The sequence below is a fragment of the Vipera ursinii genome (assembly GCF_947247035.1).
Source record: "Vipera ursinii genome assembly, chromosome: 4".
Taxonomy (NCBI): Eukaryota; Metazoa; Chordata; class Lepidosauria; order Squamata; family Viperidae; genus Vipera; species Vipera ursinii.
The window spans coordinates 65,693,833-65,719,969 of record NC_139514.1 but is presented as its reverse complement, the minus strand read 5'-3'; the positions used below and the strand labels follow the sequence as shown (position 1 = coordinate 65,719,969).

The 26,137-nt window shown below is 38.0% G+C and overlaps 1 protein-coding gene across 2 annotated transcripts in view; it reads left to right on the top strand.

Annotated features, from left to right (window-relative positions):
• MBTPS2 (membrane bound transcription factor peptidase, site 2) overlaps positions 1 to 21,329 on the top strand; it is a 32,201-nt gene extending 10,872 nt beyond the window's left edge. For both annotated transcript variants that reach the window (XM_083362672.1, XM_083362671.1), the window contains exons 7-11: positions 1,432 to 1,612; positions 9,756 to 9,850; positions 12,995 to 13,196; positions 15,079 to 15,154; positions 18,569 to 21,329. In XM_083362672.1, coding sequence (XP_083218798.1) covers positions 1,432 to 1,612; positions 9,756 to 9,850; positions 12,995 to 13,196; positions 15,079 to 15,154; positions 18,569 to 18,791 — 777 coding nt within the window. In that variant the 3' untranslated portion in view covers positions 18,792 to 21,329. The remainder of the gene's footprint in view (positions 1 to 1,431; positions 1,613 to 9,755; positions 9,851 to 12,994; positions 13,197 to 15,078; positions 15,155 to 18,568) is intronic.
• The last annotated feature ends 4,808 nt before the right edge of the window (positions 21,330 to 26,137 follow it).

Here is a 26,137-nt window from a genome sequence, read left to right as displayed (position 1 = left end):
ATTATGGACATAGATTGTGTGTGTATGTATAGATATGCAGACATACACTTAATACACACACACACACACTATATATATATATTGTAATGACTTGAGTGTTGTAACGACTTGAGTGATGTCACCGCCCATCACTCAAGTTGTTACAACACTCAAGTCATTACAACACAAAAGACTAATAGGCACACAGCCATCACCTCAGCCACACAGGATGTTACAAAACAACCGACTCAGCTGTAAACAATAACTCCATCATCCAATCAGGATGTAACAACACAGCCAACCAACCCGCTTACAGCAACAAAGCCAGCACCACACACAACCCCACCAATATTTATAGAGAGATGGCAGCTCCGATCACGCTTTGCTTGCACAAGCACGAAGCCGAAGACACCAGCCTGAAGATGACGAGTGGGACCTCGTCGAAATGTCGCCAAGACACCCTCAATCTTACACGGGAAAAGACCCGAATACGCCAAGACCTACATACTATATATAAAGGTAAAGGTTCCCCCGCACATGCGTGCTAGTCGTTTCCGACTCTAGGGGCCGGTGCTCATCTCCGTTTCAAAGCCAAAGAGCCAACGTTTGTCCGAGGACGTCTCCGTGGTCATGTGGCCGGCATGACTAGACACCAAAGGCGCACGGAACGCTGTTACCTTCCCACCGGAGTGGTCCCTATTTTTCTACTTGCATTTTTACGTGCTTTCGAACTGCTATGTTGGCAGAAGCTGGGACGAGTAACAGGCGCTCACTCTGTTACGCGGCACTCGGGATTCGACCTGCCAAACTGCCGACCTTCTGATCGACGAGCTCAGCGTCCTAACCCACTGAGCCACCGCGTCCCATACTATATATACTATATAGTATAACTCATTCGGTTTTCTGCTTTAATTAAAGCTTTGTTTTTTCTACATTGAATACTCTTTGAAGTGGAAAGATAGGATATAAAATAAACTAAAGCTCTGTTTCACAGTAATCCAGTTTATTACTTTTCTGTGCTAAGATATGTATGGTATTAATAGTGAAGTATATTAAATAAACCTAATCCTATGTGATATAATGAAATATAACCAGGTCTACATGATTATTAATCAGCTTTAAGTGTAAACACATTTATTAAAATGGGAAAGATTTGATACTGAGAATAATCACATTTGCATCAGGAGTACATTACTAATATTGTAGTGGCTATTCATATTGTTTTACTTACAGTAGTGCTAATCACTGTTTATCAATCTGGATGGCCAGAATAATCAGAAGAGAAAACACTTTTTTTCCAATACCCCACTGGTTTTGTTAAAAGGGGAGTTTGCTTCGCTCATTCCTCTTCAGATCATGGTTAAACTACCATATATGAAAATGTAGCCAATAAAACAAAAGTAAGTGGTCTTCAGTCCAGGATGAGCATTTTTTCTTCTCTCTTTTTTTTAGGATTCTCCTGCTAATGGTCCTAGAGGTCTTTTTGTTGGTGACATTGTCACTAGTTTGCAGGATTGCTCAGTTTATAGTGTGGAAGATTGGAATGCCTGCCTGGAAAAGTTGTATCGGAAGCCACAAACAGGCTATTGCATAAAATCATCAATACTACAGCAGCTAAGCTTCCCAGTTAGAGGTACAATTTTTTCTAGATTGCATCTAATTGTAGTTTTATGGTATATTATAGGTTGTTTTTATGTAACTAAAGGATCACCTACTTTATATGATCGCCGGATTTTAAAAAATTATTATTGTTTTATATATATATATATGTGTGTGTGTGTGTGTTTGTGTGTGTGTGTGTGTGTGTGTCATTCAGGTTTTTGCCCACGTAAAATTGGACGTATCAGGGCAATGTTTCGACGAAATCTCATCCTTCATCCTCAGGCTGGTGACTTCAGCTTCGTTCTTCTGGGAGAAGCTGAAGTCACCAGCCTGAGGATGACGGATGAGATTTCGTCGAAACGTTGCCCTGATACCTCCAGTTTTACGTGGGAAAAAACCCGAATGACCAAAGATCTACACACACACACACACACACACACACACACACACACATATATGTTTTATTAGTTTTTATAGGATTAGGAATGAGGTGGGGTTGGGATTTGGGTTAGGATTGTTAGGATTGGGGTTGGGGTTAGGATTTTTTCAAATAACATTCTCAATATTTAGCAAACAGCATAATGTTGGGGTTCATGCGTTTAACAAAAACAATAGACAATAGTTAATTATCATCAATATGTTAATTAATCACTCGATAGTCTTCTTGCTAATATATATTGAAAGTTACATATCACATTCCTTTCTAACTCATTTGTCTAGCCATTGATAGAAATTATCCCATGTTCTAAAATACACTGAATCTTCTTTCTCTTTTATCTTTAAAGTCAATCTAACCATTTCTGCACACTCTAAAATTTTCTTAATTAATTCTTCTTCAGTTGGTAAATTTTCATTTTTCCACTGTTGGGCAAATACAATTCTTGCTGCAGTTAATACGTGTAAAATTAAATATATACAATCTTTCTCATAATTTCCTCCTATTATTCCTAACAAAAATAATTCATTTTCTCTAACCAGAAATGTATTTTGAACCAAAATCTTTTTGCTTTAGGGCATGTCCACCAGATATGGTAATAAGTGCCTGGTTTTTGTTTGCATTTCCAACACTTATTCAAAGTATTTTTAAACATTTTTGCTAATCTCAATGGTGTAAAACATTTTATGTAAGTTTTCTTTATATGCCACTGCTTTAGTTAATTTGACATTTCTTCCCCATAACTTTTGCCAGTCTTCTAATTCTATATTATATCCAAAGCTCTTTGCCCATATTATCATTGTTTTGTTTTTGTTTTTTTGTTTTTTTGTTTATTTATTTATTTATTTATTTATTTATTTATTTAGATTTGTATACCACCCTTTCCCGAAGGACCCCCATCACAACTCGTGCAGCTGCATTCTGCACCAGCTGAAGCCTCCGAGTGGTCCTCAAGGGCAGCCCCATGTAGAGAGTGTTGCAGTAGTCTAAACGGGAGGTCACGAGCGCATGAATGACTGTGCGTAGGGCATCTCGGTCCAGGTAGGGTCGCAACTGGCGTACCAGGCGAAGCTGGGCAAAAGCCCCCCTGGTCACAGCTCCTATATGGTCTTCAAAATTGAGCCAGGAGTCAAGGAGGACGCCCAAGTTGTGAGCCCTATCAACGGGGGCTAACACCTCACCCCCCATCGTTAAAGATGGAATGGTCTGGTTAACCCGAGATGCCGATATGCACAGCCACTCAGTCTTGGCAGGGTTGAGACGAAGCCTGTTTCTCCCCATCCAGACCTGGACCGCCTCCAGGCAACGGGACATCACGGCGAGGGCATCGCTGGGTTGGTTCGGGGTGGAAAGAAAAAGTTGGGTATCATCAGCGTACTGATGATACCCCACCCCGAAACCGCGAATGATCTCACCCAGCGGCTTCATATAGATGTTGAACAGGAGGGGCGAGAGAACCGACACCTGAGGACCTCCACAAACAAGAGGCCTCGGGGTGGATCTCTGCCCTCCCGTCAACACCGACTGCGAGCGGCCCAGGAGATAGGAGGAGAACCACCGTAAAACGGTGCCTCCCACTCCCAACCCCCTGAGACGCCGCAGTAGGATACCATGGTCGATGGTATCAAAAGCCGCTGAGAGATCTAATAGGACTAGGACAGAGGAGCAACCCCTGTCCCGAGTCCACCAGAGATCATTCACCAGTGCGACCAATGCCGTCTCCGTGCTGTGTCCGGGCCTGAAACCCGATTGGTACGGGTCCAGATAATCAGTTTCCTCCAGGAAGAGAGGAAGCTGATACGCCACCACACTCTCAACAACCTTTGCCAAAAAGCGAAGGTTGGGGACTGGACGATAATTATTTAAAACAGCTGGGTCCAGGGCAGGCTTTTTGAGGAGGGGTCTCACCACCGCCTCCTTCAAGGCGGCAGGGAAGACACCCTCCTTCAAAGAAGCAGTTATTACTGCCTGGAACCAGCCTCGTGTCTCCTCCCGGGCCGCATAAACCAGCCAGGAGGGGCACGGATCCAACAAACAGGTGGTGGTGCTCAGCCTCCCCATGATCCTGTCCACATCATCAGGGGAAACAGGATCGAACTCAGTCCAGATAACATGCTCAAGACCGTCCGATTCCTCCATGTCAGACTCTACCCAGTCAGAGTCCAGACCGGCCCGGATCTGAGCGATTTTGTCCGCCAGATGATGACTAAACTCCTCGGCTCGTCCCTGCAAGGGATCCTCCCTCACCACCTGGTTAAGGAGGGAGCAAGTCACTCTAAACAGGGCAGCCGGGCAATTATCTGCGGACGCGATGAGGGCAGCGAAGTAATTAGACCTCACTGTCCTCATCGCCGCAAGATAAGACCTTATAAGGGTTCTTAACTGCAATCGGTCAGATTCGGATCGGCTGGACCTCCAACCGCTCTCTAGACCCCGTCTCCGACGCTTCATCTCCCGGAGCTCCGCAGAGAACCATGGAGCCCAATGGGATCTGCGCTGAGTCAGAGGTCACAAGGGTACAACACAGTCAAGTGCCCCGGCGGCCGCCCTTTCCCAGGCATCCACCAAGGCATCGACTGGGCTGTGGGTGAGGGCGATGGGTGTAGACCCAAGCGCCATCTGGAACCGTTCCGGGTCCATTAGGCGCCTGGGGCGGAACCACCTGGTTAGTTCTGCCGCCCAGCGGTGGGGGGGTGGCGTAACGGAAGACCAGCCGCAGGAGATGATGATCTGACCATGTTACTTGTTCTTTCTCCATCTTTTAAGCTTAATAGATATTAATAGAGTTTCTTAATCAACTTTTCATCTATTTTTAACAGTATTTGGTCAAATTCTGTCTGTTCTTTATAGAATCCCATTATTTTAGCATCTTTTCATATCTCATTTTGATTTGCAAATATGGCCACCATGATAGATACCTTGTTCTTGTAAATCTTGTCTTTCAACTTTCTTTCATTGACCAAGATATCTTTATAAGTCACAACTTTATTGTAATTAATTTAATTTGGGTAAACAAAAGCTTTCGATCCAGGTATCTTAATGTAATTTTTTTCTTTTATTTTTTTCCATTCTGAGAGGAGTGCATTCCTTATAAGATGGTTTTGAAAGTATCTATGTATTTTATTCTTCCCATACCACAGAAAGGCATGCCAACCAATTTGTAGGTCATGCCCCTCTAGGAAAATAGTCTTTTATCTCTAAGCATAATCCTTTCTTTAAGCCATGTTAGAATAGTTGCTCAGAAGTATAACCTCCAGTCTGGCAGTCCAAATCCTCCACTGTCTTTTGCTTCTTGTAGCATTTTCACTTTAATTCTAGCTTTTTTTCCCTTGCCAGATAAATTTCAGTATTGTTGTATTCAATTCATCAAAAAAGACTTTTCCCAGCCTTACAGGAATCGTTTGAAATTAAAAGAGTATTTTTGGTAAGATATTCATTTTCACTGTTGCTATTCTCCCCAGTGTTGAAAGTTGTAGGTTTTTCCACTTTTCCAGGTCCAGTTTTATTTGTTTTAGCAGTCTTACATAATTAACTTCTTTTATTGTTACACATCTTGCTGTTAAGTAAATTCCCAAATATTTCTTTTTTAACTATTTGAAGATTTTTTTGTTAGTTGATTTTTTTGTTTTTCTGTTAGATTCTTTGTTAGCACTTTAGTCTTTTCTCTTGTTTCTCTGTTTATTTTCAACCCTGCCACTTCTCCAAATTTTTCTATTTTCTCCTTAAGCTTTCAGCTGTTCTAACAACTTATAGTGTTGTCTCTTAATATGTGTTTCTTGGAGACAATTTATATCCATTTTTATTTTTTGTAATCGTGTAAAGAATTTTCTCCTTTTTGAGGGAGAATTTAGTCCATTTATATTCATTGACAAAATCCCACTCTCTTTCTCCATCTCTTTCAATTATATCTAGGTCTCAATCTTCTAGTCAGTCTTATCTGTCTCTGATCTCTTGGTCTTGCTCCTTCTTCTGTGTGTGTATTTTTATTTTCTTCCTCCTCTCTTGGTTTGACTGCTCCTTCTACTGCCATTTCTTCCTGTTTCTTTGTTTCTCTCTTTGTACCAGATTCAAAATCACCTCCTTCCAGAAATGCTCTATGGTTGTTGGAAGAATTCCATTGCTTTAAGTGGCATATCCAATCTATATCTTTTCATGTCCCAATAGATAAAAATCCCATCTGGAATCAGACAACTGAAATTCTCTCCTTTTTCAACTAATTTCCTAGTTAGAAACTGGTATTCTCTTCGAGATTCTCTATTCTCCTAGGAATTTGTTTGAGGACCACAATTTCTTTTTCTTTGTATTTCAAAGGTTCGTCTTTTACTCTTCTCAGAATCTCATCTCTTGTAGATCTTTTGAGAAATCTAACATGTACTTCCCTGGGGACTTTATTTCTTCTAGCATAGTTTGAGTTGACTCGATAGATCTGATCTAATTCTCCTTCCATTTCCTGTTTCCCGATTCCTAATGAGTCTACCAATAATTCCGTCTAGAAGATCCTCTTCCTTATCTTCCATTATATTTTGAAATCTTAAAAAATATGAGGCTCTTTCCATCTCCATCCCAGCTATTGAGACTTCTAGTTCTCCATTTATTTGCATCAATTTCTGATTTTTATCTTTTTAAGACTTCTAATTTCTGGTCAACCTCAGTTGATTTATCTTCTATTTTTTGGATTCTTTGTTGATTATCTGTAATCATCTGTTTAAAATTTTCAAATTCAGAGTCCATGTTATTAATTTTTTGATTCATTTTATCAAAATCACTTTTCATCTCATGGTTTCTTGTTGTAACCACCATTTGAGTAGCAATTGCCCCTTGAATTGCTTGTAATGTTGCTTGAGTTTCCTTTTGGAAGTTATTACCTTTTCTTGTTGAAACATTGTATCAATTGATCTCTGATAGACTTGCAGAAGCAGAAGAGGGAGCAGAAGTTCCTTTTTTCCAACTTTAGATAGATTGGGGACGCTCAACTTTATCTTTTAATCATACTTTATAATCCATCAAGTAAGTCAAAATTTATAAGCCAATAGGCTCCTAACAAATAGGACAAATAAATAATAAAAAATAGTAAGTAGTAAAAAAAGAACAAAATGGAAAAAAGAGAAGGTAGAAAAAAAAACAGAGAAAAAATTATATACCATAATTTATAACACAAAGTGTTCTGTTAGAAGAAATGTCTTGTTATTCATTCTTTCAAAACAGCTTATAAAAATTCCAGGTCAAGCTGTATTTGTACTCCAAGGAAGTCAGTTGACTTCAAAAACATTTTTTATTTATAATTGTAATCCATCCTGTAGAAAAGGGCAATCCAAAAAGAGTCTTTTCTTTTTCAGCCACAATCTTCACGACTATAAATTCCAAGGACACCAAAGTGTTTAAACTATAAGCTGTGTCTGGGCATCCAGCCAAGTTTGAAAACTCCAATCCAAACAACTTAGTAAGATAAAAAAAATAGCAAGGTTAAATGTAGTTCTCAATTTTGCCACTAGATGTCATTAGATGTCCATTCCCACCATACTTTAAAAAAGTTAAAATCCAATGGTTTCCAAACAAGGAGTAAAAAAAGATTTATAAATACAAAAGTTTCCAAAGTTATCCTTCCTTTATGCCTCAATTATCTTTACAATATTGTTATAAGTCAGTTTTAATTTCCCCAAAATTAAACTGCCGCTTATAGTTCAGGAGAGAGGGGTAGAACCCCCCCCCCGAAGCTGAGTTCTTTTTCCCAGAACCGGTCGCTTGTAGAGAGGTAAGGAAAGTAGTCTCACCCGAATCAGCTGTTTTGTTTTCCACTTGTTAGTATTCTTTGTCTCCGACGATCAGCTGCTTCTGGCTGACTGCATGGGTGCAGTCAGCCTTTCTTCCTGCCGGTCCCGAGGGCTCCTTTGGATCAAGCAGGACAGCTATCACTGGCCTGCGATCTGCAAAGTTTCACCCTTTGGCCAGTCGCCTCTACGGGGCGACTTTTGGTCCTGTTGAACCCCCCAGAAATCAGGTAGAAATAGGGCTTGAGGAGCGGATCTTGATTCCCCAGCGCTCATGTTGCAGCGACGTCATTGGAAACTGCCCCCCCCAAAATATTTTTGTTAATTCACTGTCTTAAGTAGTATTCTTACTTGGGAAGAGAATTCCTCTTCAAAAGTACGGCCTAGTATAATCATATAACAATTGTTTTGAAAACTACACATTTTGATTTAAAATGTTAAATCAATTACTAGATTGTCAACTCGTTAATCAGATGACTCATTTCAAAATTATTATTGTTTGCTTATATAGTTGATTATAATTTGAAAATATTTGCTTAGTCTGGGTTGAAATGTCTACTCATACTTACCAGCTGAATTGTCAGGTTTTATGGATTTAGTTTACCTGCTGCAACACAGTGTCTCCTTTTTAATATTTTAATATTTAGAGCCTGCTAGTGCAAAATTATATTGTGAATTTGCTGGGCTGTTCCTATGTTCTGGTCTCCCAGGTAGCCTCTTGCCTAGCAAGTTAATCTATGCTTTTGCCTTCAGCATTCAAACACATAGCAGCTGCAAAGTGAATCTTGATCGCTTGCTTGAACTGGCCAGCATTCCTTCCAGCTAGCCAATGGGAGACTGCAAAAATGTAAATCAGCCAATGCTTCCTTTCTTTGCTGTTTACCTTCCAAAACTCATATTTGTGGAAAGATAAAGAAGAGTAAGTTGGTCAATGCTTTAGTAAGGAAACATTATGTGGGGAAAGAATACCAGGGTACCAACTGGTAATTGGTCCATGGAGGAAGAAGAATCCCAAAGGAACAGTGGGTTGAAGTAGTTTTCATCAGGGGGCAGCAAGTCTGCCTGTAACTCCAGAGCAGACATGTCAAACACAAGGCCCGGGGGCCGGATGCGGCCCACAAAGTGGTTTCATTTGGCCCGCGAAGCCATCCTGGAAACAGTGAGGGAATGGCCCCCACTGCCTTGGCCCTGGCCCAGAGACCCTCCTTCTGCCAGAGACCCTCAGATCTCTCCCACTCCTGCCCAGCCCCCCCCCCATAGGCACCCTTGATGCGAACGATGTAGAGCTGGCCACGCCCACCCAGTAGGCCACGCCCACCCTGGCCATACCCATCTGGCCCCCTAAGGGCAACCTTGAGTTTGACACCCCTGCTCCAGAGGAAGCACTATAACAGTTTTGCAGTGTTTGCTCTGGAGCAGAATCTGAACTGATGAATTTGGAGGGTTTGGCTTGGCTTTCCTCACAGCACTGTCAGGATATATAAGGACCGCATAAATTTCAGAACTCATCTATTTCTTGTCATAGAGACTTGAAAGCAGCTCTAGAGTGTCAGTGCACTGTTGTAAATGAGTCTCTTGCAACTTCCTCAGTAGTTCACCCCCACAATAGTCCTACACTTTGTTTTATTTTTATAAAGATGAATGGGAAATAGTCACTGGATATGGATACTGATGGCTACTTTTAGCTATTTCTGATTGCCACTGAGACTGTGCCTTTATACTGCTAAGCTTGTAAGCCGCCCTGAGTCTTCGGAGAAGGGTGGGATATAAATGGAATTAAAATAAATAAATAAATAAAATACACACGCGCGCGCGCACACACACACACACACACACACACACACACACAGAGAGAGAGAGAGAGAGAGAAACCCTGCAGAAGTGGTGATGGTTGAGTTTTTATTGCATTACAGGTCAGTGGGTGTATGATATTTGAAAATATAATAAGTTGCCTTTGCCCTTGTCCTTAGGTTTTAAAAGACTTGATGGCACTGTTGAATGTTGTAATAACAATAGCCTCACAGATGTCTGCTTTTCATACAGTAATAAATTGAACAGCCATATGGTAAGTTTTTATATAAATAGATGAGAAAAGTACATGTTTTCTAAATTCAATAGTATACAAACTAGTTTTATGTCAGAATTATTGTATCAGAAATTAAAAATAATAAAATGAATGATATGAAAAATGGATGTGCATATTTTTCATTTAAAAACACTATCTCACACTTGAATGCTCTAGCTAAATTTTCTCAAATGTTAGGGCTGGCAGAAATAACAGGATGTCGCAGTAAATAAGGTTTGATAGTAGACATAGAGCAAAACTAAACTGCTTACTTTTAATGCAAATAACCACCTTATTGTGCTGAAATGGCATGTTCATATTTCTTTAAAAATGCCCTTTTTACTTCCAATATTAGAGAACATATGTTCTTCAGGATTGAAGGTTCTACACATAATAACCACCTTGTAACTAATATATATTGTTAGCCTAGTTGATTGGGGAAATGTAGACACAGTATATCTTTGCTTTACCAAAGGTTCTTTGACAAAAGAAGGACCCAGATTGTTGGGGGCAATAAGCTGACTTTGTAATAATGCCACTTGGGGTGTGTGTGAAAGCCCTAATAAGCAGGCATATACATAGAATGAAGGCTATTGCTAAGCACATTGATTGTGCTTAGATTGTAAGCCGCCCTGAGTCTTCGGAGAAGGGCGGGATATAAATGGGATTAAAAAAACAAAAACAAAACCTTTCATGGCATCCTTATTACGAAAATGGTCAAATACAGGTTTGACAATTCCACAGTTGCCTCAAGGATCATACTCAAAGTGTAGTTATAAATACTGTCAAATCTACCTGGAGAAACATCTCAAGTAGAGCATTACATCAGCACTTTTATCAATGATATAGAGGAGGGAGTTGAAGGAATGCTTACCAAAGTTGCAGATGATAAAAGTTAGGAGAGGTTCCTAATAGCATCTAATTTATGCAGTCACCCATCTTATCAAAAGCATTTTCATGGCTATCTTTAAATATCTGAAAGCATACTTGCACATAGTAACTTTTAAAATATATTTTACAACCAGATGGCCAAAGATAAAATTATGGAATTGGAAGTGACTTAAGAGTTCATCAAGTCCATCCTCCTGCACACTGCAGCATTTACTCCACCATCCCTGATTGCTGTTTGAAAACCTCCAGCGAAGGGGAAGAAGCCACTACATGTAATAACTTATCCTATTGAAAGACAATTCTTACAGCCAAGAAATACTTCCTAATGTCTACATCCTTAACATTTCATCTTATTAGCTTTACCCTCTGAAGGAAGTAAGTCTGAACCTTCTACAATGCGACTGCTAGAGCAATAGTGGATGAAAAAGCTATGGACCTGTTCCCAGTGCTCCATTCTAAAATGCATGGGCCCATCACATCACTCTGCTCAATTATATAACTACCAAGGAACCCAATACACAGTTTACCAAAGAACTCACAAAAAAGTTGGACACCTAATAGATGGGATGAATATAAATTCTTCATTTCAGTGCTTCCAGGACTTTAACTATTCCAAAGAGGAAATTATGGTTTCACTCTTCACAATCATAGATCCAGAATAGCAAAGGAATCTGTTGCAACACCACTACATAACATACCAAACTCTACAGAGAACAGAGTAATTGAAATACCCAGGCCCATGGAACTTAATGACCTTTGTCTCATCTCTTCCAGTTCAACTATATACAGAAAAATCAGAAGTAACACCCATGGAATCTCCCCTCTCAGGATTCATGAGACTGTAATGCTTAGAAGAAATAGCTTTCCTACATGGAGAACCCAAATATAGAACCATTCTATAGATGACATTTTTATTATAATTAAAATGGAACAGTTTGAGAAGACACATGAGACAACATCTGTAAAGGAATAGAAGAAGAACAAATTACTATTCTCCTCAACAGAAAAAGCAATTAAAGACCACAAATCCAGTTTATTGAAAAGCAATCCATAGTGTCCACAAGCAACATTGTCCACAAGAGGAAGATGAACAAATGCATGTTGCAGTATCCGGAACCTCAAAAAGAGGAAACAGATTATATGTATAATATCTTTTAACATAACAGACAACCACACAACTTCATTAAAAAGTGCTTAACAACCGTAACAACCTTTAAAAAAAATCACTATATACTATATGTCTGGGCCAACCAAAGGGCAATAACAACTTCTCAGTATTACTGTAGCATGCAAACCCAACAAAATCAGTCCAAAGCATCTTAAGCAAACCTAAAGACACAGACATTAAAGAAGGCCATCTGAAACATACTGTATGATGTAAGGCCTATGCTGCACAGACATGTAGAAGATTGGCAGAATGCATCCACAAACATCATGTTGTAATCAGAAGACATGATGAAAATCATTAATGCCTCAGCACACAGACAAATTCAACCACAATTTCAAATGGGAAACTTGATACTGTACATTAAATTAAATCCAAAAGTGCTGGGGAATTCCTAGAATTCAGACATATCAGCTATCAGCCAACCCATAAAGTCAATCTATACCATGTGAAGGATATAACCGTGTCAAAGAAGAAGCAAACAGCACAGAAAACATCCTTGCTAGCAATCAACATCCTTGTAAGAAGGGTACAGCATCACACAAACAGTCCAAGAAGAAACAATACCATAATAAACCATGAAGGAAGAAAGACTTAACAGCCAACTAATTCTACTCTCCCATTCACTTGATTATGTTACCTGGTAAGGAAATGCCTGCAAGAAAACAGCCAAGTTCAGCAAGCCAAAGAGCCCAACACTTTTTACCTGTCCAGTGATGTACCAAAAAGAGTTGCCTGTCTACTGGGCCAATGGTTCTATATTTCCCAACTCACTTTTAGTTGGATTTTTCTCTCATCTCTCCTTAATGTTCCCTCAGGTTATTTATTTAGTCATTCTGCCACTTGGAATATAACATTATGTTTATAGCATATTGTTGCATTTACAGCCATAGTACTTTTGAGATACTGCCTGGAAATTGTGGAAGTTTTAGTTTTGTAGAGCTCATAGAAGCCTCATTCTGAAGAAATGGTAATGAATATGTAAAATAACTAAAATGTAGTTTTCTTGTTTTCCATCTAGCTTGTCATGGCCTACATATAGTGAATGTTTCTCAATGTCATACATTTAATACTTATTTAAATTTCAGACCCAGTATGCTTGTTTGCCAGCACGGAAAACTATTGAGGCCAGTGAGCTCTGCCAAACAAACAAAGATTGCCCAAAGGATTTTATCCCAAGTACGTGTGTGACGCCTTCCTTGGAAAATCAAACCAAGCTCATAAGGGTGAAGCATCCTCCTCAAATTGATATGCTCTTTGTTGGTCATCCAATGCATCTCCAATATACAGGTATGTGTGATTTGGTGAGGATGCTAACAGAATTTGAGAATGTAAAAAACACAACATACAGATTACAGTTGGCTGATTTTTTCTTTCTTCTTTCTTTCTTTCTTTCTTTCTTTCTTTCTTTCTTTCTTTCTTTCTTTCTTTCTTTCTTTTGGTTTATCAGGCATTATACAGTTTTTTATTGCTGCCCTATTTCCACAGTAATCAAATTTACATATTTTCATTTAGATTATATGCATATGTATTTGGTCATGTATGCAAAATAAATATAAGTACTTCAGTTACAAAAAAGCTTACCTCAATATGAAGCTTATTCTGTAGCCATGCATTTCATAAACTGAAAAATAATATTTCATACATGTGTATGTATGTTGATCATTGGTTCTTAACTGAAACAGAGAAAGTTTGGGTAACTGGTTCAGGAATATGAAAATATTGCTACAAGACATTCTAATAAATGCTTTTGCATGGCTTCTTTTGCCATTTACCATTCTTTCAGTGTTTGGTAAAAGTTTGTCTTAAGATGCTGAGTCCTAATTTTGTCAGGAAATTAAGGTTTCTTAATCTGTATGTATATAGACTTTTTTGAACTTCATAAAGTTTATATTTTCAGCTTTAAACCACTGACATCAAAAACAAATCTCAACATAGATAATATTTTTAATATTTAGCCATAAATATAATGGATTCCTTTTATAGATAATTCTTGACTTATAACTGGTTGCTTAGCAACTGTTCGAAATTATGATGCATCTCCGTGGGGTATTTATGACCTGTTTCCAATGGGCAGGTCCCTGTGCCCATGTTCATGTGACTGCATTTCGAGTGCTCAGTAACTAGCCTGCATTTATGGCCATTTCAAGTGTCCTGCAGTGACATGACTGTGTTTTACGACATTTTTGCCAAACTAGGCATTTATTTCTGTTTTTCGGCAAAAATGCCCATTAAGTGAACCATTATTTTGCTCAGCAACCATGAAGTTCACTTAATGAGTGCCGCAAAAAAGATCATAAATGAGTCTAGTCTAGCCTCATTTTATGACCATCGTGACTTATAACCATGATGGGAAGATTTCAATGCAGTCATAACTCAAGGACTACCTGTATTTGTTCACTGCAGATAGTCCTCTACCTATGACTACAATTGAGCCCAAAATGTGTGTTGCTAAGTGAGAAATTTGTTAAGTGAGTTTTGCCCCATTTTATGATTATTCTTGCCATACTTGTTAAGTGAAGGATTGCAGTTCTTAAATTAGTAACACCATTGTTAAGTGAATCAGGTTTTCTCATTGACTTTGCTCATCAGAAGGTCACAAAAGGTGATCATATGACCCCAGGACATTGCAATCATCATAAATATGAACCAGTTATCAAGCATCCGAAAGTAAATCGTATGACCATGGGGATCCGGTCATAAGTGTGAAAATGGTGATGTCACTTTTTTCAGTGCCTTTGTAACTTTGAACGGTCATTAAATGAATTGTTATAAGTCAAGGACTACCTGTACTTTATGTAAGTAACACATACCTAGGGACATGAATGCTATAGGCAGTTGATATGGAATATATTTCCTGTTTTTGTCTTTAGCTTTCTTCTACTAAAATACATATGTAATGTTCACATACAAAGATCAGCTGCATATTATTCCTCTATACTATAGACAATTAATTCTAAAACAACAGTAAGTGTATTATGTGTTAGACCTGCTGTTTTCACAAAAAATAGACCAACTATGAATGTGGCATAGTTATTGAAGTGATGTTACCATACATCATGGGGAATGAAATAAAAAGTTGTATTTGTTGTGAAGAGAGATTTAGACATGATTTGTGTTGAAATGCTCCTTGATTTTGTAGCAAACTTAGAAAATTCTTTCTTTGTTTAAGTGAGCCTCAGCAGCTTTGTACCTCGATACAGTTTTCTAACTTTGGACCTTCCTTTAATAATGGAAACATTTTGCAAGTATCCTTTCATATTTGTGTGAACTTTTTGAGAGAAGACACTGGGAGTATCTGTCCTGCATATAAAATATCCAATGACTACAGCCATTTGATTTTTTACCTTTTGAACAGCCTCTTCTAACTTATTTTGCATATTTTGCCTGTGGGGTGGAATAAATATATATATATATATACATATACATACATACATACATACATACATACATACATACATACATATATACATACACATACATATATACATATACACACACGTGTGTGTGTGTGTGTGTATACATAAAAATAAACTAAGTGAACACTGGGATAGAATAAGAAAAACTAAAACAGTTTTTATTGTTAAAAGATCAAGCTTTCGTTGCCAATGTCGTCAGGATGGAAATGTTGGATGGAAATGTTGGGGTGGGGAGATCGCATTTATACTGTTAGTGTCTGCGCTCTGCTCATGGAGCGCGTCACCGGTGTGTTCGTTGAGGCCATCCAGATGCGCGACGACTCAAAGGAATACGGCTGGCCTCAACGAACAGACCGGTGACGCACTCCATGAGCGGAGTGCAGAGACACTAACAGTGTAAATGTGATTTCCCCACCCCAACGTTTCCATCGTGACGACATTGGCAGTTAGTCAACGAAAGCTTGATCTTTTAACAATAAAAACTGTTTTAGTTTTTCTTATTCCATCCCAGTGTTCACTTAGTTTAATTTTAATATGCCTGGGATTCACATTTTTAATCTTATCAAGGAAAATTATACACACACACACACAAATAAAATTATACACTATCCATTTTCTTAATGGCTTACAAAGATATAGTAAAACATCAGTAAACGTATAAACAAATAGTTACAGATTAAAATGTTAACATTAAATCTTTAAAAAGCCTGAATAAATGAATTTCTTTATTTATTAAATTTATAACATGGATAATTCCATAACAACTTTTGTCCATGGGAAGTGGGCATTCTGGACAATTTGCTGTCTAGAATGCTGACTTCCTTTTATGACAAGAAATAGATTAAGCATGTGGCTTAATGACTAGATTTCAAAACATTCTGGATAAAGATATGGAAATGAGCTGCACTTGTCAAGTTGAGTGTTAAGATCACATACCACACACTTTGAGGTTTCCTATAGCTGGGCTTTTCAACCTTTTCACAGATTATACCACTTTTAGGACGACAATATCTGGGGGGGGATTTGGGGTTTTACTGATTAGATTCATTTGTTGTTATGGAAATGGCTAGTTTATAATATTATGGAAAAGTAAAAAGTTGAGGTTCAGCGTTAATGCTTCCTTCTACTGCAACAGGGGAAGTCTGTACTTTTTCCCTTCTCCCCCTCACTTTTCCCCTCTTTTTCCTCCCCACTGTGTCCTACTATTTGCTTTTGTATTTTTGTCTTTTATTCTATAATCTAATAAAATGTTACAAAGTGTAGGGAAAAAGTATCGGTGGCAGTTCCTTTGCTGAATCACTTTCCCTTTGCACTGACAAATGTATGATGAATTTATCCATATTTATTAATATGCACCACTACCTTCTGAGCTCTCCTCCTGCAGTGTAGTAAGAATGCACCCCCAGTCCCTTCACTGTACCCCTAAAGACACAGGAATCAAGCACAAAGCAAAGAAAGGCTCACAAAAGCCTCCCAGAATAAAGAAACACTGACTACGGTTCCCCCCCCCCTTTAAGCTGCCTCAGGCGTGTCTCAGTTTAAACAATGTAGCAACTGGAGTCTAAAAGGCTCAGGCAATTGCGAAAAGCGATAACCTTAAATTAAGCCTGTTTACCTACAAAGAAAACTTGCTAAAAGCCATAGACAAATTCAAGATGAGGTAAAACTAATTACATTTGTTTAAAGGGATTAAACCTATGGAAGCCAACACTTTGGACTCATTGCTAGCCTTTGTGAAACAGACTAAAATATTCCAATAACCGAAGCACACAAACCGAGCCTCTGAATTACAAAACGCTATAAAATATAAAAATCCTGATGGTAACCAATTCAAGCTGCCAGTTGACCAGGAACCCACTGGCTTCCGAAATAAACTAATCTTTCCGAAATACTGGTCTCCCAGCTTTTCATTTCATCAGCACCGATTGCATTCTCCTGGCTGGAGAAAACGAATCAGGGGACCTTTTCTTTCAGCAACAGCTTCTTCTTCCCTGTCTCTTTTTCCTCACTGCCTGCTGAGTTCTCCTTCCACAGCTTCTTCTCTATCCCCTTCTCTTTCCCTGTTGTCTTTTTCCCCCTTTCCTGCCAAAACTACCTCCTTTGATATCCTCTCTTTTCCTCCCCCACCCTTTTCTTCAGTTCACCTCCAGCTACACGCTGCTTCTGGAAGTGCCAGTCAGCTGGACCCAATCAGCTGCAGCCCTGCCGGTGCTCCTGGGGCTTCTGCCGAGCCCCCGACAGTCCTGCAGTTCCAGCTGCCTGTCCCTCAGGCTTGGGTCGCTTCAGCTCATTCCTCTCCCCCACTACACTTCTCTAGGAGGGTCACATGCCACATGCCAAAGTACCACTTGTGGTACGCATACCACTGGTTGAAAAGCCCGGTCCTATAGCATGTCCAAGACTGCTTGAGTTCAATCAGGGATTCTATTGGTAGTGGGATAGTCAATATAGCTATGGAAACGTGATATTCACTTCAGCCATTTAAAAGAAGATACATTTCTTTCAGTGAAAATCTGGAAAGGGAGATAGAAACCATGTAGATTATAAGCTGGGTAATTAGGTCTGCACCACTCCTGCACAGAGTACCAGGACGAGTTGGGGACTCATGAAGGAGACCTTGCCCCGTTCTGTTTGGCTTCTATAATATTAGAAGCTTTTCACATCTTTAAGCCTATAGGAACAAGGTCACTATAAGTACAGGTAGTCCTTGTTTAATGACTGCCTCATTTAGTGACTGTTTAGCAATATGTTTCATCATTTGTATGAGAATTGAATAATATACTGTATATTCTAATATGCTGCAATAGCATGTAGCTATTGCTGAGAATTATAAACATGACTAGTGTTTTAGATTATCCATTTCCAAGTTAGAATAGCTCTTTTTTTAAACATTAAATAAAACATATGCAGTCATTTTAAAAAATTATTAATTTATTAAAGATGTATACTGCCGATAACTGGTGTAATGGCAAACTAGTTTTTTATGACCATTGTAGGGGCAAATATAATGCTGTAAGCTTTATATCCTTTCTCAACATGTTTCTTCCTTATGTAAAGTCTCTTCCTTTATCTTGTATAAAAATACATTTTACAACTAGGACCTTACTGATTTTGGTTTTTGCTATCAATAAAGAATTATAAAGAATGAATAAAAATATTAGTTCAGTTAAATGGCTGTGTTCCCAAATTTATATGTGTTTTTTAAAAATGACTATGATCATGTACCTTAACAAGCTTAAACAGATACCTGATTTCACTCTCTGGAGCACTGGCTGTTGTTAATGCAATTCCCTGTTTTGCTTTGGATGGCCAATGGATATTGAATTCTTTCTTGGAAGCTACTGCTAGCAAATTTATTGTTGAAAAGCAAAACAGAGAGCTTCTTGGCTTCTTAATTTTACTTGCTGGCAGTGCACTCTTGGCTGCTAATGTGGCCCTAGGACTCTGGATTGTGACAGCACGATAACATAATAGCACATTTTGATATCAGTTATGATGCTGATGCAGAAAACATTGAAATATATCACCTTATAAAATGACAGTTGGGTGGGTCAATGGAAAGAAAAATAGCTTTATTCTTTTTAAGAACGTGTCCATAGATACCTTCAAACATGTTTCTTGTTACCTTTGAAGTCCTCTGACCCTGCCGCTTGACCATACTCAGCATTGATTCATAGAGGCCCCTATGGCTTCAGAGGCATTATCAGGAAATGGTGCTCAGAGCTCAGTGATTTACTCTGCAGTTCATTTGATTGCATGTCAAAGCCAAAAGGAAGAAAATTGGACACTGTTGCTACTTAGTAAGCTTTGACATGTTAGGAACAATGTAGAAGGGTGACATACTAATAAAAAAGTATGACATATCCCTAGTTTTGGTTTGGCATCAGTCTCCCTAAAGCATCTAAACATTGATCCCACACTGAGAAATAGATGAAATCCAGCTTCTCTCCCCCCCCCACCAGAAGTCTTTCTTCAAATCACATTTGCAAAGATAGAAATGGTGAAAGCCCGGCTGCACCTTTATAATTCCAAGAGTCATTAGGAAAGTGGCTTTAGTCTTTAAGCATTCTGATTTGTTGGCTAAATTCAGAGAATCATAGAGTGTTATTCTTGATTGGGTAAAGCGACGGTATGCCTTTTCTCCTATCTTACTGTGCTTTGAAAACTTTTCCTTAGTTTTATCAAATATTAATGATAAATGGAAGACTGTCACTTTCCAATAAACTTCTTCTATAGCTATTGGTTTGGTTTTAGAAGAAATTTCCTATTATACCTTCCTTACCTGCCTGACCACAAGATTATACTGCTATCTTTTGTGTATTTGAATTGATAGTTCTTCAGTACTGGACTTTGGTGAGGAAGATGCCAAGTACTTATTTCTGTTTTCCTGGAGCTGGAGTAAAGAGAGAAGACCAGCCTAGAAGGGTGGAGAATTCAAGTGGACAACAATCATGTGTTAGAAAGTTCAGCCTAGCTGGTGGCTTCCTATCATAATTAACTTTTACTACTGAATTTCCCTGAGGTCCCTTTGCCATTTTTAAAGAAGAAATTATACTGCAAAGTGACCATGGCCATAGAGATGGAGTGCCAAGATTGCTGAAATTGTTAAGTGAAACAACAGAAGGGTCCTGGGGGGGAGTGAGAGTGTTGAATAAATATTATTGCCAAATAGTACATTTTTAGACGGTTGACTCGGTGGTGACTTTCCTTTCAATGCAGAATCAAAATATGGTTTTGGGGCTCAGGCTATCTTTGACTTGTATTTAGGATTGTCAGTGGAGTGCTTTCTGTGAATGTAAACAGCATATTTATGAATGGATTTCTGTTTTATTATACTTGTATACTTGCAAATGAGCCTAAACTGAAAATACAGGTATATTATCTTGTAATTATAAGCAATTCAAGATTTATTTCTTGAAAATTAAAAGACTTTTTTCCTTTAGTATTTTTCCAAAAAAGAAATATGCACTTACTTTCCATTCTCAGGTAAACTTATTCATAAGTGGATGGATTTTAATGGTATGTCTTTAAGTAATGTGAATTATATATCGATGGATATATCTCTTCACTGTGTAACCTTTTGTGTCCAGAAGTCAAGCCTTAAAATGGATTTTGAATTATCTGACATGACTTTTCAGAAAGAAATGACTGTACATTTTGTTGATGATTAAAAAATATATGTAATATTTTGCTGAAAGTTCAGAGCTGATAATCATATTTCAAGTATATTGTACGATTCTTTTTGCAAATGCTACTACTCATTTTGTTTTCCTTTGTAAATTGTTCTATTTGTGTATGCTCTCATTTTTCATATTTTCATATACTTGTAGTTTTTAATTCCAGCCCCAGCTATTCAGTTTTGTATCAGTCTTACATATGGAGAATGATGATGTCATGATGATGGTGTTTCAATGTTCTTGGGACTATCTAGCTGTTCACAACAAAATTCTTATATAGTTAGGAAAACTAGAAAAGGCCTCATTGGCATTGCTACAAATTGCTCTTTCTGAGCCTGAAACATGAGAAAAATGGTGGATTTCCATTTTGTAAAATATGTATTACAAAGATATATACTACAAAGAGAAATAATGTGGATATGGAAAGGTATTTTCCACGGCTTGAATGGGAAAGACTTCCTGATAGAATAGGCATATATACATCTAGTTATAAGCCTAAAGTAAGGGCCATTGATAATTTATAGTTCATTCATTTAAAAACGTATTTATAAACTAGGGTTTTAAATTCAGACTGATTGTAGATACTTTAATTTATGAGATATCCTAAACACACTCAAGGAATAAGTTTCACTGAGTTCAATAAATATTTATTTTGAGCAAACAGGCTTAGGGTTGTGCTGCACAATTATAGTAATGACTTTTTGTGAAGCCTCTGGGTTCGTGTAGATATTACATATTTATTTTACTGAAGAATCTAATTATGATTATTGTAATTGTATGCATGTCTCCTGTACTAGATTATAAAATACAGTTTTTATTTATTTCAAGCTATGTTTCTCCAAAGCTTATTTGCTGGTTTGCAGAACTGTTACTTTAGCTATTGGCCATTTTATGGTTAGACAAATAACATAGTCTGTAAGTTCTATTGTTATAAATGGAAATTAGTCTTACATTGTCTTACTGATAAAACAAATGCACTTTAAAAGCTATTAACTATCAAAGGAAATAACTGTACAGGTAGTCCTCAACTTACAAAAAATCATTTAGTGACAATTCAAATTTACAATGGCACTGAAATAACTATTTTTCACACAACTGTTGCAGCATTCCCATGGTCATGTGATCAAAATTAGATGCTTGGCAACTTGCTCATATTTACGATGGTTGCTCATGTGATCACTTTTTGTCACCTTCTGACCAGCATAGTCAATGGGAAAGCCAGATTCACTTAACGGTGTTATTAACAACTGCAGTGATTCAGTTAACAATTATGCCATGAAAGATCGTAAAATCGGCCAAATGTTACTTAACACCTGTCTTGCTTAACAATAGAAATTTTGGCTTAATTGCCATAAATCAAGGACTATCCGCATATGGGTAGTCTTAATATTATTGTAATTTCTGATCATTGAAAGGTATTAGCTTTTTCTCCATACTATACAGACAGACACATGAGACATGTCTCAGTTTGAGTCTGAATTCAGACTTGATTCTTAACATCTGGGGCTGCAATAAAATTAAGCTTGCTTCTGAATACACATGAATAAAAATAACATTTGGATACTAAAAGGCCACATGGAGAGCCTTAGTATTTCTTTTAATTGTAATCAGCAATAGAAAAAGCCGCCCAGGGTAAGTCTGGAGATGGGCAAGGCTGAAGTCAAATAAATAATAACATACTTCAATAACTTCTAATTAATATTTATTTCAAAGTTGGAATGAGGACTAAGAATTGAGGCCTTTGACTATGGTGCTGGAGAAGACTCCTGTGAGTCCCTTGGACTGCAAGGTGATCAAACTGGTCAGTCCTAGAGGAGATCAACCCTGACTGCTCTTTAGAAGGCCAGATCCTGAAGTTGAAACTCAAATACTTTGGCCACCTAATGAGAAGGAAGGACTCACTGGAGAAGAGCCTAATGCTGGGGAAGATTGAGGGCAAGAGAAGAAAGGAACGACAGATAATGAGGCGGCTGGATGGAGTCACTGAAGCAGTAGGCGTGAGCTGAAATGGACTCCAGAAGATGGTAGAGGACAGGAAGGCCTGGAGGAACGTTGTCCATGGGGTCGTGACGGGTCGGACACATGGTCGCAACTAGCAACAACAACATGTTGAAATTACTAAAAATACTCATACAGGTTGTCTTCAACTTACAACCACAATTGGGACCAGAATTTCTGCCTATTTTACAGCCTTTTTGGCTATAGCTGTTATGCGTATCTCTGCAATTGTTAAGTGAATCATGTGGTTGTTAAGCAAATCCAGCTTTCCTCATTGATTTTGTCAGAAGCTGGCTGGGAAGGTTGCAAATGATGATCACATGACCCAGGTATGCTGCAATTATAAATGCATGCCAGTTGCCAAGTGCTCAAATTTTGATCATGTCAGCATGGGGATGCTGTGACAGTTTTCACTTTTTTCAGTGCCATTGTAATTTTGAACAATCACTCAATGAAGGTTGTAAGTTGAGGACTACCTGTACAATATACATCCTAATATTAATTATTATTAACATTAAGGAAAACATTTTTCAAAGATTGGCTCAGTCTAAAGGGTCAAAACAAAAACTCTTAATTTTTAAGGATTTAGAAGACTAGATTGAAAAATAAATTCAGAGGTCATCATGCTCAAGTGGCCAGGATCTGTATTTTTGGTACAAAAAAATAAATTCATCACAGATAAAGACAAATTACATGTTTAATACGGCTTCTTCACATTGGGTCTCCAATTTCAGCAATAATTTTACAGGTACAGTGAGAGAAAAAATTATTTGATCCCCTGCTGATTTTGTATGTTTACCCACTGACAAAGAAATGATCAGTCTATAATTTTAATCGTAGGTTTATTTTAACAGTGAGAGAGAAAACAACATCAAAAATCCAGAAAAACACATTTCAAAAAAGTTATAAATTGATTTGTATTTTAATGAGTGAAATAAGTATTTGATCCCCTATCAATGAGCAAGATTTCTGGCTCCCAGTGTCTTTTATACAGGTAACAAGCTGATATTAGGAGCACTCTCTTAAAGGGGGTTCTCCTAACCTCACCTTGTTACCTATATAAAAGACACCTGTCCACAGAAGCAATCATTCGGATTCCAAACTCTCCACCATGACCAAGACCAAAAAGCTGTCCAAGGATGACAGGGACAAGATTGTATATGTACACAAGGCTGGACTGGACTACAAGATTATCGCCAAGCAGCTTGGTGAGAAGGTGACAACGGTACAATTATTCGCAAATAGAAGAAACACAAAATAATTGTCAGTCTCCCTTGGTCTGGGCTCCATGCAAGATCTCACTTCGTGGAATTTCAATAATCATGAGAACGGTGAGGAATCAGCCCAGGACTACACGGGAAGATCTTGTCAATGATGTCAAGGCAGCTGGGACCATAGTCACCAAGAAAATAATTGGTAACACACTACACCTTGAAGGACTGAAGTCCTGCAGCGCCTGCAATGTCCCCCTGCTCAAAAAAGCACATATTCAGGCCGGTATGAAGATTGCCAAAGAACATCTGACTGATTCAGAGGAGAACTGGGTGAAAGTATTGTGGTCAGATGAGATCAAAATCAAGCTCTTTGGCATCAACTCAACACGCTGTGTTCGGAGGAGGATGAGGATTGCTGCCTATGACCCAAAGAACACCATCCCCACCGTCAAACATGGAGGTGGAAACATTATGCTTTGGAGGTGTTTTTCTGCTAAGGGGACAGGACAACTTAACTGCATCAAAGGGATGATGGACAGGGCCATGTACTGTCAAATCTTGGGTGAGAACCTCCTTCCCTCAGCCAGGGCATTGAACATGGATCATGGATGGGTATTCCATGTTTAGCACTTTTTTTCAAAAGAATTAAATAGTTAAGTGAATATTTGCCTGTCTCTGTGTTTGTAGACTATAGAAAATAAAGCAAACTCCTAACAAAGCTAATCCAATGACAGATTCCATCACCGGAGTCGCTGGAAGACATGTTCAGTTGAAGGAACAAAGAATTTTACACCTTTAAGTGTATTAAATGATATTATGATTTTTAAATGTCTACAATCCACTTTCTTAGTTGCATGTCTTTCTTAAATACCTAAAACATTTTTTCCCGTAGATTTGTTTTTATAGCTGCCTCAACTGAAACAGTTGTATAACTTTTTAAACTCTGAAATTCATTCAGCCTTACACAATCTACAAGTAGGTATGCATTCCAGGCAAGAACTAGAAAATCAACTTCATGCAATCTCCATTTGTTTTTGCTCTCCTTTATAAGGAAGATAATTGCCACATTTTGAATATTTCAGCAACTGTACACATCCTGTTTTCAAATAGAAAGAAATTATACTGAGCAGCTGTACCTACTAATCATTTTTTGCAATGTCCAAGAATAATGTTAAAATAAAGACACTGTGGGAAATGGAAAATATTATTAAACTGAAGGTCACAATACTACTCGGAGTGTTGCTGTAGAAATAATATTTAAGGGAGCTCCAGGAGAGGGGAGGACATAAGAGTGTATTGCCAGAGCCCTGGGAATCTATCAATTGCTCAAGTACTCCAGATGCTGATAGAACAAAGCCTTATTACCCACCTTTTATAAAACAATTGCCTCATTTTAGAAACTTGCTAGTTGTAAAAATACTCCTTAGCAGTTTTAACATCCTTAAGGCAATAAAATAAAGGTTCCATGGAATTTGTACCATATTAATATATGTCTGTTCATTTATTTTTATTGTAATAGAAATACAGTGCTGATTACTGGAAACTCATTATACAGTACTCTAGTCAGTGAAACAAAGCAAGGTTTTTTGCCATGTAAAACAGCCGTGCTGGTTGGGGAGTCCTGGGAATTGAAGTCCACCTATCTTATAGTTGCCAAGTTTGAGAAACACTAATGTAAAGCATCATGTATGTATAACTACTCAGTGTAGCCTGTACAGTGCTGTATTCTCAACCACATGTTTCTTCCTCACACATGGCAAAATAAACTACTGAATATTCAATTCATCTTATTTCAAATGTAAAGAAATTGACCCTGAGCTATATATATATGAATCCTAATTTGTATAATTTGTATATTATATTTTTATAAAATAGACCATGATGTGGGTACAATGTAATTTCTCGTTTAAATGTGGGTTTCAAGCTAACTGTCTTCATTTCAGTGAGGGATCATTGCCTACACAGTACTATAAAACAGGTTTCTGCAGCATCAAAGAGTTATGTCAAAATGATGATTTTGGATTATTGTGTATGCAACACCATAATGTACATGGAAAGGTCAGACCATGTATGACGAAAACATCGGTTTTCATTTTCCTCTCAACTCTAAACTCTTCAGTGGATACTTTTGCTGTAAAATAGATTTTAATTTTCTGCATACTTAGGAATAGTTCCCAGATGAAACTTTCTATTTGATGTCTAAGATTATAGACTGAAGTGTGACACATGATGGTAAACCACAAATCATGTCAGCTATATGGATCATTCAGCATATAGCAAGAATTAAAGTTCCTAGTATGGCTCAGTGCTCCTGTCATTTCTGAGAGCAACTTAGGCTTGGATCTTAAAACAGGTTTTGGATGGGCTTATTTTTAGTTGTAGGTCTATACATATGTTGTATATAGTATGTTTAAATGTGTTTT